Source organism: Artemia sp. Qi Xiang Cuo, chromosome 10 (genome assembly GCF_049724085.1).
Source record: "Artemia sp. Qi Xiang Cuo chromosome 10, ASM4972408v1, whole genome shotgun sequence".
NCBI lineage: Eukaryota > Metazoa > Arthropoda > Branchiopoda > Anostraca > Artemiidae > Artemia > Artemia sp. Qi Xiang Cuo.
Window position 1 is genome coordinate 71,132,550 of NC_142803.1, and position 15,595 is coordinate 71,148,144.

General features: G+C 35.0%; 1 protein-coding gene across 2 annotated transcripts in view; it reads left to right on the plus strand.

The window, feature by feature from the left end:
* Nucleotides 1–5,072, plus strand: part of DNAlig1 (DNA ligase 1) — a 158,643-nt gene extending 153,571 nt beyond the window's left edge. Inside the window, exon 14 of one of the 2 annotated variants that reach the window (XM_089095699.1) lies at nt 4,618–5,069. In XM_089095699.1, the coding sequence (XP_088951825.1) occupies nt 4,618–4,695 (78 nt within the window). In that variant the 3' untranslated portion in view covers nt 4,696–5,069. Of the gene's footprint in view, nt 1–4,617 lie in introns of both variants that reach the window. The other variant, XM_089095700.1, reaches the window with a different exon arrangement.
* Nucleotides 5,073–15,595: the final 10,523 nt, after the last annotated feature.

The window sequence follows — 15,595 nt, forward strand, 5'->3', positions numbered from 1 at the left end:
ATTTGCTGATAACAGCAACTTCTTCATCACTGGCACCAATCTACCATTGGCAATAACCTCTGCCCAAGTCCTTCTGAACAGAGTCCAGGCGTGGTGCCTTACGAATAACATGACCATTAATAGCAAAAAAAGTCAAATAGTGTTATTCGAACCCCCTACAAAAAAAAATTTATTCAACCTGCTCTTGGTCTCAAGTACTCCTCCGACATCCTCCCACAAGTAGAGGTTGCCAAGTTTCTTGGTGTATTTATTGACTCATGCTTGTCATTCTCTAATCATATTTCTTACATAACAGCAATAATTTTGAGACAAGTTGCTATGATTAACCGTGTGAATTATTTTTTTCCTCCTGACATCCTAGTTACCCTCTATTATTCCTTTATTTTTCCTTGCCTTTCTTATTGCGGATCAGTTTGGGGAAATACAAAACGGTCCTTCATTAAAAAACTCAAATTTGCCCAAAACCGCGCCATTAAAGCAGTTTTTCGGCTTCCCCGTCTATATCCAACTCGTGATTTGTATTCAGATTTTGGATTAGCTCCACTTGATCAAATCATACAAAAACTAAATTTATCGCTTGCTTACTCTGCTTTCCACAATAATCTTCCACCTCAACTCCTAACCTATTATAATATTAATAATTCGGAAGCCCACTGTCTCCGTTCATCCAATAGAGCCTTTAAAATTCCTAAATGCGTTTCAAGTGCTGCCCAGCAATCTCCCATTTACAAATCTATTATTCAATGGAACAAAATTCCCTCCAGTGTTGAACTAGCCACAAGTTTCTGCAAGTTGTATAAAAATGTAACAAAACTTCATAGTATAATTTAATATTTCCATTTTTAACAAATTTGGTCTAATTAGCCATGTTTTATTCTTCTATATTTTTTTTCCAGTGTTACTTTACTTTTTTTTTCTTTTGGTCCTTAACAAGTTACCTTCTAGGATCTTTATTGTTATTGATGTTTGTGTTATGTTTTTATTCGAATAAAATTGAATTGAATTGAGGCGTTGAGGAGGGGACAACCCCTTTCATATATGGGAATAATTTCTGTTCGTTTTAAGTTTTGATGTCGCTCCTTACTTTCAGTTAAAAAAAAACTTGTTTTTTTTTATTTAATTAACAGTTGAAACGAAGTAGCAGTCCATGTGCGAGTATGTGTGCTAGGCGACACCTTAAATGCTAACTTCACTTTGGGAAACTGACTTTGAGGGGGAAGGGCCGCACTTTAGGACCTTCAATAATAGAGGTTAAAAATCCATTTATGAATCTGATTTCAACAAGGCGTAAAATAGGCTTATGGCGTAACATAGGTTTTATACATTTCTATTGACAAAACAATGTGGGGAATGGGAGGGGTTTTTTGAGGGTCATCTTTTAATAAAAATAACTGTGGACAGAGGTAGTGGCATTGCCCCAAGGGCGTGGGCGTGGCTTTGGGATTATTAATGACACAGGTTGAATTTGCATGTCTCTGATGTCAGCAAGGTGTGGTGTAATCACCATTTCCACCTATACATGAGTCTGGGAAGCCTGTGTTTATGGACATTGGTATAATTTGTTTTATTCTTTTTCTTCTATTTTTTTATTTTTCTATTTTTTCTTCTAATTATTTTTCTTCTGTAATTCTTTTATTCTATATATTCTATTTTTCTTTCGCATCCCGAGACATATTTTGGACACTTAGGAGTTGTTTGTTTTTTTTTTTTTTTTTTATTTACAGATGTCTTGAAATTTAACCTGATGCCACAATCTTCGTTAGGGGGCTGCACATAGGTTTTTAGATAGTTTGAAGCACCAAAGACATCAAAATAAAGCAATTTTTGACCCCTAGTCCCATCTTAAGTCCATTTATACCAGAAAACCACAATTTTAAAAGTTTTTCTTTTGCTTGTTTAAAAATTATGGAGTTTTATGAGCAGTTTTTTTTCAGTATTGCCATGTTGAACCATTAAAATACAAAAGAAAAAGTAATCTATGTGGTCTAGTTTAGATTTGAAAATGAAATTATAACAACAGAATCCTGGAGCATTGTCCGTAAGTTCAGTTGTCACAGAATTTTTTGTGGCAGGCTAGTTTTAAGAATCATGCATACACATCTGTCATTGTGAGTGGCTTTTCTATACACACTGAATTCAAATCCAGTTTCAATCTTTGATATCAAGACATCACTGGACAGCATGCCCTGATAGTTCTTCTATTTCCATAATTTAAAATATATCAGGGTTTTGTGTGTTTAATCTATGTATTATTTAGGCACGTATTTAATATTTTTTAGGAGGAGGAGCAAGATAAAAAAAAAAGTTTGCAAGGAATTTCAAAAAAAATTTAACCACACTCTTCGTACAGCCTACTGTTTTAGATAGGGTCAGTCATTTTGGTACCCAAAACAATCTCTAGGTGATTTCTCTGGAAAACATCTATCATATCTTCCTCCGGTTTTGGAGTGCCTATGCTTTGGAACCATACTTCACCACTGTCTTCACTGTTTCTTTAAATATTTTAATCTTGGTGTGCAGACTTGGTTTGCAGTACTGCCACTAATTCTTCTCACAAAATATATCTTCCCTCACATACAAAGTTTCAATTATTTCAAAAAAAAGTAATTTTATTTTAAAATTTGATCAGAATCCCCGGAAATTCAAGGAAATCTAGAATCTCAGTGGGAGTGTATCCCCCCCCCCCCTGCATACTCTTCTTGCAGCAATGAAGCTATTTCAGTCTATTTGCCATTCCATCCTATAAAATAATCATCAACGTACTGTAATTTGCTGTGATGGATCAACTTGATAATTTGCATAAACGCACCTTAACACTTTCAGTGAGATATCGTTTGAAAAAATTGTTGTTTTTAATATATATATATATTAAAAAAAAAACATTCCACCAAGGACGGGCTCTAATTGTTACCCCATTGCTTTTTTTCTAGTCAGGCCTCTGAAAATAAAATATGAGTGCAGTGGATTTATCTGAGTCACGTCAACTAGTTTGTAAGTCTCCTGGTTTGATAATTCTTTCCAAGAAACTTGCTTGTAAGTTTTTCTAGTGAGCTGGTGAAATTTTTGGCAAAAGAATAACGGTGAACAACCAAAGAACATTGATTATTTGTAATTTTAATATATTTGATCTTATTTACCAGTTCAGATTTTTTTGGGGGGGGGGGGGGGTAGGTTTTTGTATGTGCGCTGTGTAGAGTCAACCGTCTAAGACATGTGTTAAGTGTCTCATATTTGAAGAGGCTGTTTTAGGCAAAAAGATCTTAATGCTATCCCGAGCTTATATATTTTTTGAAAGTCATGAAACTTGTAGACTGGCGTGAAAAAAATCGTAATATCTACAGTGATTGATTGTATCTAAGTAAAGCTTGACTCATTATGATACGCTAAACTTGGCTAGCCTAAAATCAGAATCAGCTCTTTCGCATATGCTCTGTTCATTTAGCAGTTCATAAATGTTTACCAAGCCGCTAGACTTCGTTTAATTTCATAATTGTGTTATCTTTGCCTATCATTTGTCCCTTATTTTACTCAGTATTTGCCTGTGAGTGTTTTTGAATGTTCCAACCATTTATATATTTAATGTTCTGATATATTCTAATAATAATTTATTTAATGTTCTAATATAATAATTTAATGCTAATAATATAATTTAATGTTCTGATATATTGATATATTCTGTATAAAGTTTATGCTGTAAACGTTCACTATTTTAACTGTGAAAATTGATTCTTTAATTTTATATTGATTTTTTTTATTGAATCATTTTAATTTATTGACTTGCTGCCTTAATTTTTTGGGTTGCAATTTTTATTTTATTTTTATTATTATTCTTGTTTTGGCTCTCTTTTTTTGTGTCATGACATGCTCATATTAGCTCCATCTATTGTAGTGAATAAAGTGTGTTCTATTCATGTGACTGGCGCCACCTTCAGATCCATTTGACAAGCAAAAAAGATACATGATAATATTGCAATTACGTCAGCTGTGGTATTCAGACAATATTTTTCATCAGTATAAAACATGCCTAGAGTGCTACCCGAAAAAAGCCTCAAAGCTAATGGCTTTTTAAGCTTTCTTCACGTGAAATTTTGAATAACAAAATTAAAATACCACAAGGAGTGCATCAGGATCTCAGAAATGCCTAGGTGGGGCATTTACCCCAAAATCAGTAGGGAACCACTGCTTTAGTCTAATATTTTTGTCCAATGATTTTTTTACGTTTTTTGGGGGTATAATTTCTAGTGTTTGAGACAAACGAGTCTCAAAATCTTTACATAGAAAATGTGAGTCCAATAAAAACCTTGTAACATTCTCATATCAAGAAAAATTGGATTAGAAAATACTCTCAAATAACTCAAGCTTTTATTATTCTAAAATATGCATAGTACACTAAAGGAAACCTAAAAAGTATTAAAAAAAAAAAACTCAAAATCTGGCCTTGTTTTTGAAATCAGAAAATAACATTTCACAAGAAGAAGCGTTAATTTAATTATCCAATAATCTAGTTGGTGTTGATTTCACTATCCTTTACTTTTCATTCTCTATTCTTTTCTATTCAATGTGTTATCTATATTTTTATTTTATGTTTGTCATATCCATATTTGTATTTAATTTTAGGTGGCTTCGATGTATTTGAACCAAGATCAAATCAAAGGTGCTGCAATACCAAAAGGAGAAGAGGAAGGATTTTATTAAGTTTATCATTTTCAAGTTTACTCCTCCGGATGGATCAATTCCTGTCCGCCCCCTTTTCTTCCTCATCATCGCTAATTAAATGAATTTTGTTGGGATTCCGTGCGACAAGTGGCAATTTTCTTATTTTTTAAAAACTGATCTTTTGTTATATGAAAAGTTAATATTTTGATTATTTTGCAACAAAGGGTAAAATGGTGTAATTTCTGACGATGCTGAAGAAAAAGGGGAGGGAAATGATCCTCAAATGAGGTTCATTCATCTAAGGTCTACTGCAAAGAAGTTTTAATAGTTTTTATGACAAAAAAAATTATTACAATTACAATTTTTATTTTAGATTTTTCTTTTTTTAGGAGAAAAAAAGGTCACTTGACGTCAAGGTCCAGTCAGGTGGGGTGTCAAATGGCGTAGGATTCTCATTTGGTTTTTAATTTTTTTTTATTTTTTTTTAAGGATCTTTTGTTGTATTGCAAGCCCAATAAAAACATTCCTTGTGCCTAAAAACTGTAGGATAAAAACTCACAATTGCCAAATCTAATGACTTGAACTATGTATGACAGTGCTTTAGCCAGGAGATGTGTTTTTTTGGGTCCAGGCTCTCACCCTACTCCCACTCCCCAAAAGTGAAAATTATGTATGTGTGCACTTTCTGGTTGCACAATGGCTAAAAAGGCATCTTCTTATTTTATACCCCTCCCCCTCTCTCTCCTGTTCATCGATAATGAATATGGCAACATCCCTGTTTGGGCCAAGCACAATCTGTTCAGACAATGTCATGGATGCTGGTTAAAAAACTGTATCTAACTACTAATTAGTTAATTGTTCCTGGAAGTCCATAAGTTGAAATTATGTCAGGATACTTGTGTAAAGGGGGGGGGGCTCATATTACATTCCTGTCCCATCTAAAATACTTATATTATAAAATATTCTACGAAGTGCTTCCGAAAGTGTTGTATTTCATTGATTTTAATGGTGTATTTTTTTCTTTGGCAAAAGACCTTCCCAAAACCTGCAAGTTTAATACTTAGATTTGTGCGTTCATATGTCTGTTGCTGCGACCTCTATGTTGTTGTTGTTGTTGTTGTGATTTTACACCGGGCGGGGGGGGGGGGGGGATTTTGGTATCCTCTCCCTCCAAAAGAGTGTGATTTCGCTAATTAAATAGTTAAATACTACTGTTATCCGCATAAAGTAATGCTTTTCTCATATACATTCAGTTAAGATATTTACAGCTCAGAATTAAAAAAAGAAACATGTAGGTAGTGCAAGGCACCAAATAAAAACGAGTTAGTTAACGAGGTAGTGTATCGTTAACTGCCTTTGCTCGTTAACTTCAATTAATTCTTTTTTATTCGGTGCCTTGGACCGCCTGCAGAGTTTGGCGTTGGGTTGTAACGATCTGAACCGGAAGGATATGAGAAAAGCGTTGCTTACTGCGGATAAAAGTTCAAATGTGGACTCAAATAACTCGTTAACGAGTTAAACATAGGAATTAATTTTCGACTTTTTAGTCTTCAAATTTTTCTTATCATAATATTGGCACAGAAATATATTGACAAACATAAACACATAAACCGATAGAAACGCAGACAAGCAAATGATGACCATTGGAGCCTAAAACGTCTATTTTTAGTATGACTTCGTGTAACAAAAAAGTCAACAGATAAGTCAGTGAGTTAATAAAAACGACTTAAATGAAAATAGAATAATAGTAATAAAAAAAAGCATGTACCCTGAGGCTAAGTGTCTCAATAAACACCAAATCTGGCTGCTATAAAACATTTTCGTCAGTCGTGCCGCGTTGAACCGTGACAATAAAACAGCTAAAGTAATATACGTTGCCAGATTTGGCTTTGAAAATGAAATTAAAACAGAAGAATGCTGGAGCTTTGTTCATAAGTGCAGTTGTATATTAAGTATACAACGTAAGTGCAGTTGTATATTTCATTAAGGGGATGCAATGCTTTAAATCATTTTGCGAGCCTCAGTGTCGGCTGACCTTCTCAAAGACAAAGGACCTCTTAACGAATTCTCCCAGGGGATTAGCCACCAACGAGAGCTATTATGAGTTTGCGATTTCATTATGATATTTGATTCAAGAGACTATGAAATTTTATGTCCCCTGTGTTGGCAAGGCTTCCAATCAAAGAAGGTAGTACAACGGGGAACTCCCAAATCTGCCAAATTTCTCATATGATATTTCTTTGGAACTGATTTTAGCGTTTTCCTATCAGGTATACTTAGGGACTGCCCTTTTCTGAATTTTAAAAAGAAAACTACTCCATCTAATCGAAAAAAAAAAACAAGTTTCATGTCGTTTGTTCGAATCTCTTTTCAAAGCTCTACAAGTTGTGACGAGACAGCCTAAAAATATAATCAATTCTAAATAGTTTGACCACATAAACTTAAAAATTTTGTAATAGACGAGATAGGGTGAACCTTAAAGGTGTCAAATCCTCTGAATCGGTTCATTGAAATTTTGAAAATTAGAATTACTTGAAGTTGTATTGAATTTGGTTTATTAAGTTCGTTCTGATGAAACAGATATGATTCCAAAATAAGTTTTGAAAGAGATCAATCCTTTAGTTGAAGCCGCAATTGCCTCACCAATCGTTGAAAGGCTTTTCCAGAAAAATATGGCTTTTCCAGAAAGTTATATTTTTGCTGGAAGAAAAGTTGGAGTATAAAACCGTAGATTCCATTGAAATTTAAAATAAATAGATTGTGTCCTTCTTGTGTGTATTTGTCTGTCTTTTGCACTAGAACTTATATTTCATTTGTATCATTTTTGCTTCTTCTTGAAACTCACCGTTAGTTTAAATCACAAATCGGAATTTTGTGAAATAATAATAATGCATATAGTGGTGGACATTGAAATTATTTTCTGCAAAAATTCAGAGTAGCCATTCGCTTTAAAACTACGTGCTATGTAAGTCTTCTTCAATTTTCAGAGGTAGACTGCCACAAGATGCCATATTCTTTCCTGAATATCAAAGTATAATCACCTATAGAACGAGTACTAACAGCACTCTTCAAAAGCGAACCCGCGTACCTCAGCGCCTCTTGGCGCAAAATGCTCTACTACCTAATCTCTCTGAGCCAATCTGTTCTCCTAAGTTGTATCGACTTGTGTAACTACGCTCTTTAGTTGCCAGGTTCACATACGTATTGAATCGTCCCCGGAGACTCAGACAAATGGTCACATTTTTTGTGTGGAGAGGATAGGTTTTGTCAGTAATTGTTCCGTAGGTGATTATACTTTGCTGAATATATACACATTGCATTTATGCATACTGAATTAGCTGCCAAGAAACTGGGTTGAACTTATTCCCACTAATTTTGCGCGCCGTCTATAAAAAAAAGTTAAATTTGAATAGCAAATGGACTAGGGCTAAAATCTAAACAAGGGCTTACGATAGTACGAAGGTTTTTTTGTAATTTTTACGTTTTTAGTTTTTTGGATATAACCTAAACTATATAATTTTTTGTATGAAACGTGATTTTTATATTGTAGCTTTGTACAGAAGTGTGAATGTGAAATTTGTAAATCTTTTCGACTTGAAGCTTTTGATTAAGAGGATTTGATACCTTTAACATCATTTTGTGAGCCTCAATGTCGGCTGACTGTCTAAGGCTAGGAAAGTCACTAAGGCTAGGAATAAGTGAAGATGAAAAGGTGACGTTGGGTAACGAAAAGATTGATCAGGTGGGAAGCTTCACTTACCTTGGTAGTATTATTAGTAAAGATGATGGGAGCAGTGAAGATGTTAAATATAGACGAGCCCAGGCTCAGGGTGTTTTTTCACAGATAAGAATAGTCTGGAAGAATAGGAACATAAGTCTACAAACCAAGATTAGAATATTAGAAGCTACAGTGATGGCAGTGATCAAATATGGCTCTGAAGCATGGACGCTCTGAAAAGCGGATGAAGATTTGCTAGATGTTTTCCAGAGAAATTGCTTAAGGATTGTTCTGGTTACCCGGCTGACTGACCGTATTTCAAACAATAGGCTATACGAGAAATGTGGTTCAATACCGCTTTCTAGGTCTATAATGAAAGAAAGGTTGAGGTGGTTAGGGCATGTTGTGCGGATGAAGGATGACATATTGCCGAAGATTGTTCTTTTCGGCCAACCATCTAGGGCTAAACGCAAAACAGTTCGTCCCCGTCTGGTGTGGGAGGACGTCATAAAGAAAGATTTAAAGGAAATGGGAACTTCGTGGGCGGGTGCAAAAAGGGAGGCTTTGAATAGATTGGGGTGGAGGAGGAGCGTGCGTAGCTGTGTTGGCCTCAGCTGGCTTGGTGCTGCGATGAGTTGTTAGTAGTAGTAGTAGTAATCGGCTGACCCATTTTTTAGAGAAGTTTAATTTGTTGAATAATAATCAGTTCGGTTTCAGAAAAGATAGGAAGAAAGAGGATGCATTGATATTTTTGACTAGTATAATTAACATAGCTTTAGAGGAAAGATTTAAGGTTGGTGCAGTGTTTCTAGACCTACAGAAGGCTTTTCATACAGTTGACCATGACCTACTCCTGGAAAAATGCGAGGTCTGTGGGATCCGAGGTAAAGCTCTTGACCTTATACGGAGTATCCTTAGTAACCGGTACCAGTTTGTAGAGATGACTTGTATACAATCAGGACCCCGCCCAGTGGTTAGTGGTGTCCCGCAGGGGTCAGTTCTTGGTTCTATTCCTTTTTTTATTGTATATTAATGATATGCCTAATTCTAACCCAAGTTGTTGTTTTAATGTTAGTGATATGGCTGAAAGTCCCTGGAATGAGACGGTATCATTATTTGCTGATGACACAGTTGCTGTTAGTTTCGCGAAGACAGAAGAATTCCTTCAGACATCGATAGAAGATACTGTTGAAAGGTTAAATTCCTGGTTGAGGGTAAATAGGTTAAAGATTAATTTGGGTACGACTAATTTTGTTATTTTTTCCCATTCATCAGCTTTTTATCCATGGATTAAGGATATTGTAACACAATATGGAACTTTAAAGCGGGTGTGTTCTTATAAGTACCTGGGGGTTTATATTGATGAAGTTTTGTCATTCAAGCGCCATGTACAGTATGTTTGTAAAATTGTGTTTCGTAACCTGGGTATAATGAGAAAACTTGAGCATTTTTTTCCTCCTTTTGTTATGCGCCTTCTTTATTATTCCCTTATCCATCCATATATATTGTAATGTAGTAGCGTTTGGCTTGGAACATTTCCTTTTATTGTTTGGCCAATATGAGTTCTACAAAACAACGCTGTTCGGCTGTTAGATGGCCCCGGGATTCGGTAAAACGCGTGTGAGCGTGTAAAGATACTGCCAGCTTCCGGATTACGGGAGTTGTATACACTTCTATTCATAGGATTCAAATGGGATTATTGAATCCTATTTTTAGGATTCAAAAGAGTACAAACCTCCCTTGTTTTGATAGCTTATCAAACCTGAGATTTTCCGTCCATGATTATGATACTAGGTCATCTGTAGTGATTAATATTCCGCTGGTTGTTTCGGCCCTATCGATGTTTTCTTTGCTTCGCAGGGGGATCAGAAGTTGGAACCATCTTGATCAAAATATAGAAAATATAGGTGATATTTCTTCGTTTAAGATAGTAATTAAAGGGATGCTTTTTAGTAAGTATGAATTTTAGTGTTTTTTTTTTTTTTTTTTTTAAATAAATATATTTGTAAATATTTATGGCTCCTGGGGGTGATGATTATGAATATGATATTAAATTTAATGAAAACGTTAAGGTGTAAGGTTTGTGGTGCTGTTTGGGGACTGTGATATATATAGGCTATCTTTTTTTGTATTGTTTTGTTGCGTCAGTGTATTTTCGCCACCCCATTGGACAAGTTTTTACTTCTTGGGGTGGCCGCTAAACTGATGTTAAATTGTTTGTTTGTTTAGAATAAATCTCTCTCTCTCAAAAGAAGAACATAGGCTAGAAGTATAAGAAGAACATAGGCTAGGAATGTTTTGAGAATGGTTTTAGGTGCTCGAACGAACGACTGCGTATCAAATTTTATGCTATACGAAAAATACGGTTCGATCTTACTGACTAGATTCATTACGAAATAAAATAGAAGATGAACAGATCACATTTTACGGAAGATAGGTCAAAAGCAGGGCTTACTCAACTCGGGTTTGAAGAATTGGTGTCAACTCACGAAAATGCAGAGTGGGTGGGCAAAAAGTATTTTTCGGAATCTAGGAGGGAGGGGTAACTTCATTGTTCAAATTGAAATGAAAATACCCCAAAAAAAGGAATTCTTCAAAAAAATTACAAAAAATGTACCTCTGCCCCTTTACCCTACTGACGCCCCGGGCGATAAAATATTTTGAGGGAGAGGGGGAAGGTTAGCCTTAAATAGAGTGGGTTGATGGAGGAATTTAACTGTGTTGGCCTCAGGCAGCTTACCTATGCAATGGGTTGTCATATGGGTAGTAATAAACTCGTACAGTTGTTTCGCAACATTCTTTTTAGTTTCAAATTACACCATTACTAACGCTGTTATCAATTTTGTAAAAACATTGTTTACCTATTATGTGTATACCTACTGGAAGACACCGATCTTGCTCTCCAGACGTTTTCCTTTTTGTCCCGACTATCGAAATTTGCAGAATTTTCCTACTAGATTTTGTTGTCCAAAAATCTGCAAAATAATAATTTGTCGTTGGTTAAGGACTTAATTTCAGGATAACAATTTTGAGAGATCGATCAGATCATCTGTCTCACTAATTTTTGTTTCTTTTCTTAAGTAAAAACTAGAACAATTGGAGAAATTATAAACAGCTTTCTATTCGGGGGTTAGAGCCGCAACTTTTAAATCAATTCAACTATTAGGTATTTTTACCTAGAGACAGTTATATTCCTATTTAAACTCCAGTTCCAGAAATTTGTTCAGACTAAGAGAAAGCATAGACAGTATAATCATTTTTTTTTTATTTTTTTTTTTTAATTTGGCCATACTTCTCGACCTGAAATTTCAGATATATTTTGAATAAATATTTACTGTTCTCAAACAAAATCAGACTAGATTTTTTAAGAATAAAAAGCTAAACCGTAAAAAATACAAATAAAGCAACGTTATTTGTATGAATAAAACTATTCGTGAAATGCTCAGAATACCTATGGACTTTGAATGCATACTGAAAAGAAAGGATACCATTTGGGGGAGAGGGGGGGGGGGGGGTATTCTGAAAATACCTATTCTAACAAATTTTTTTGTCAAAAAACAAAAATGTCCACCTACATTTAAAAAAATATCCTTTTTATATCTTCATTTAAATAAATCAAGAAAAATCCCCCTCTTTACTTTTGGTAAACTGGAGCAGTTACTGAAAAGAGTAAATCTAATATTCTAGTTGAAATTAAAGTCTTTGATTAAAAAAAAAAAACACTATACCAGAAAAGTTCTACTTAAACCAGATTTATTATCTTTTAGCACTCTGATTTTCTTTTTGTGTTTTTAAAGCTATCAAACTAAACTAACTAATCCAATCTACTTGGTAGATTGGTAGATTTTCTTATAGAACAAAGTTTAGTCAGGAGCTTTCCGAGCCAGGAAGCTTTCCGAGCTTTCCGATGAAAATTGGCTATTCAATGGGAACTACTTTCTATCTGCTAAAAAAGTTGTAGTAATTATAACTTTGGCAATATGAAGATTGCTTTACAAAAATCATTCATTTAAAAATTTTGAAACAAAGTTCTAAGAGAAAACCAACCCTGTAAGCAGGACTGTATCTAATATTTTTTGTCCCGGGTTGGTACAAAAGATAATTTCAAAGCGTATTCTAAAATTGGTTTATATGCACTTTTTTACGTTTTTACGGGTTGGAGAAATATTTCGGGGGGAATTTAAACCCCCTAACCCTGCCTTGGATACGGCCTTCCTTGGAAGATTATTTTTCTAGCTCAGGTCGCTCTTGCTATTATTACAATTTTTTTCAAAATTTGATTTAAATTGAATGTGGTTAATAAGAGAAAAGAGATTTGAATCTGAAAAGAGGAATAAAATCAAAACAAATGAGGTTTGCATACACTTTTAGAAGGATGCAAAATTCAATCATCCTTACATGCATTTTTTAATTTCTATACTAAGATGTCAAGGAACTTAAGTTTAAAATTAAGAGATTAAATCTTCAAACTCTTCAAACACAACTACTTTGTATAAGAATAGAACAGCCCAAACATTAAAATTAAACAGAAGAAATGTTGAAATAAACATTGTATTTCTTCGAATTATGAAAATTCCGACACAGGACAATTCTTCTAGACCAATAGAGGTTTTCCTTTTTCAAGATTCTCCTTTACTGTAAAGTCGAGGTAAATTCTTTGCTTCAAATGCTGAACTTGATTGAACTTTGTTTGTTGTTATAATATGTATGCGTAACTTGTTCCCAAACTTGCCTACATACTTTACGCGATGGCTATCAAACTTTCCTGGCATTACCTTTGAGGGTATAGAAGCAAACTAGTAGTTAGGGCTCTAGCAGACAACTACTACCTTTGAGGGACATAATTATGATTGTCAGTAAATCTCTATAAATATTTTCCTTGGAATCCTTCGATGCTTTTTCGCCCTGTATTATCATTTGTCCGGGCAACGTGACAAAATCATTGACACAGATCTCGCTTTAATTGCTTGAGACAAGAAAGGTTTTGAAAGGGCACTGGAGAAACAACTTTTTGATACTGGAGAACATATATTCTTCCTGTGATAGAAAATATCTTCCGATATAACGAAGGAAAGAAAGCCAGACAAAATCTAAGAGCAAAAAATATAATTAGCTCCTGTTAAATTGCTTCATGCCCAAAAACTTTTCAGATGCTTTTTTTAAATCTCAAATAGTCGTTAAGAATGCACCTTGGTTTAAATAATGAAAATTTGAGGCCCAGGACACATGGCTTATCCAAAAGTAGCGATCTATTGCTAATAACAAATCTCTGCAGCTCCAAACCTCGCAAGACAAACAGAGTTTCGCATGGTCCTCACTTATCCTGACGTATTCAAATTTGACTTTTTAAACCTTCCCGTGAAGTTGCATGTATTTTTAAAGTTAAGGAATAAACTTCGATTTTTCTGGCTTTGTATTTACATCTGATTCTTTGGAAGGTAGGATTCAAAACAGAAATAAACTACTACCAGCTCTTTACACCATCAAGCCTCCTGGGGGAAACAAAGCTGTACACACCCATCCACTCCGATCTATTAAAACTTCTTTCTTCACGCCCTCCAAAAAAGTGCCAATCCCTTTAAAATATTTCTGTGTGACCTCTTTGCACCCCTTTCAGGGACGAACTGCATGTTGTTTAGCCCCAGATGGATGACCGAAGGTACAATATTCGGTAATATGCAATCATTCATTTTCTAAATCTAGCCTAGCCATCTTAGCCTTTTTTTTTATTAAGTCGTAGAACCTGGGATGCAAATACATTTTTCGTAGAGCTTCATGTTTGATACTAATTATTGTAACGATTGAGATAAATCAAATTAAAGCTTTTGCCTATCATGCTATATTTACTAATATATTTTTTTTATAGATTTAGTTTTTTTATACTCTAACCCTAGAATACTAAAGAGGGGCACCGAGGTACTACTTAAGGTTGGTAAACTATACTCCTTCATCTTTAATATCGATGATCTCGACTATGTTTATTCAAAGTGATTGGGGTAAAAATCAGACAATTCTTTCCTCAATCACCGGTTTTTCTACATCTTTCGGCTATCCTGGTCTTCACTCTAGGCAAAATAATGATCGGCGTTGGCTATAAAATGGTTTCTGGCATGAGATACAATAATGAAAGGTTTTGCGGTGCTTACTGAGTGGACAGAAGCGGCAGGTTGTCCTCTTGCCCTGACCAAAAGCTGTTGTTTGATGAGCAGGATTCACCCTTGGGATTTCTCCAATGTATTTTCGGAGTCGAAGTGGAAAACCTGGTGTTACATACCGTTGTTGCATATGTAGCTATACAAATGTCTCATAAAAATTAATCATAACGCCAGGTCGCTGATAAGGCTTTTATCCAGGGTGGTGTGCATTGTGTGTGTAAATGATAAAAGAATTGATGAAAGCTGCATTTAGTATGCCATACAGCACGCACATTCACTACCACCTCGTTTTCTGACTTGCTTTCATGTTCGTACACATTTGGTCAAATGAGTCGACCCTCTCTTAGTTTGATCATAAAGTTCAACTGGAGCCGGCTTTTTGGAAGATTTTGATAGGGAATATCCTTTGTGACAAATTGACAGAAGAAGGACTACTTTGCCCTTTTTGGGCAGTGAGATTTATCCTATGGAATAGCTTCTTTTTAGTTTTCTCAAGGAATGTAGGTCACATTTCCCTTGTCACTATCAGACGTTTCTAGGTCCTCTGCTCCAACTGAATCGTCTTCACCATTGTTGCCTCTGGTCTGTACATCTTCATTTTCCTCTAAAAGTTGTTTAATTTCTTTGTCGGACAGCGAACGCAGGCTCATTACTGAAAAAATACCCTGAACGGACCACAATAATAACACCAACAGTGATTTAATCCTTTGCTTTAATTGGTGAAATATGACCTAACATCGGTACACTCTCGGCAATACAGCAATACAGTTGCATACAACAACTAAAAGCACAAGTATATTTGCCATTAAGTTTCAAATATTGAGACATCGATTTACTGACTGTAAGCAAAAAAAGTTGCAAAAACACTAAAGATGGATAAAACTTACCCACTGACCGCCTGTATATATCTTAACGTTGATGTATGATGTTACAACAACCGACCGACTTGCTCCCTTATGGTCAAAGACACAAGACAAGAAATATCAGCTCCTATCTATAACCCTTGGGATAAGAAAATAGATTCTATATCAGAGGGCTAAATTATACTTTAGTATTCTAGGGCTAA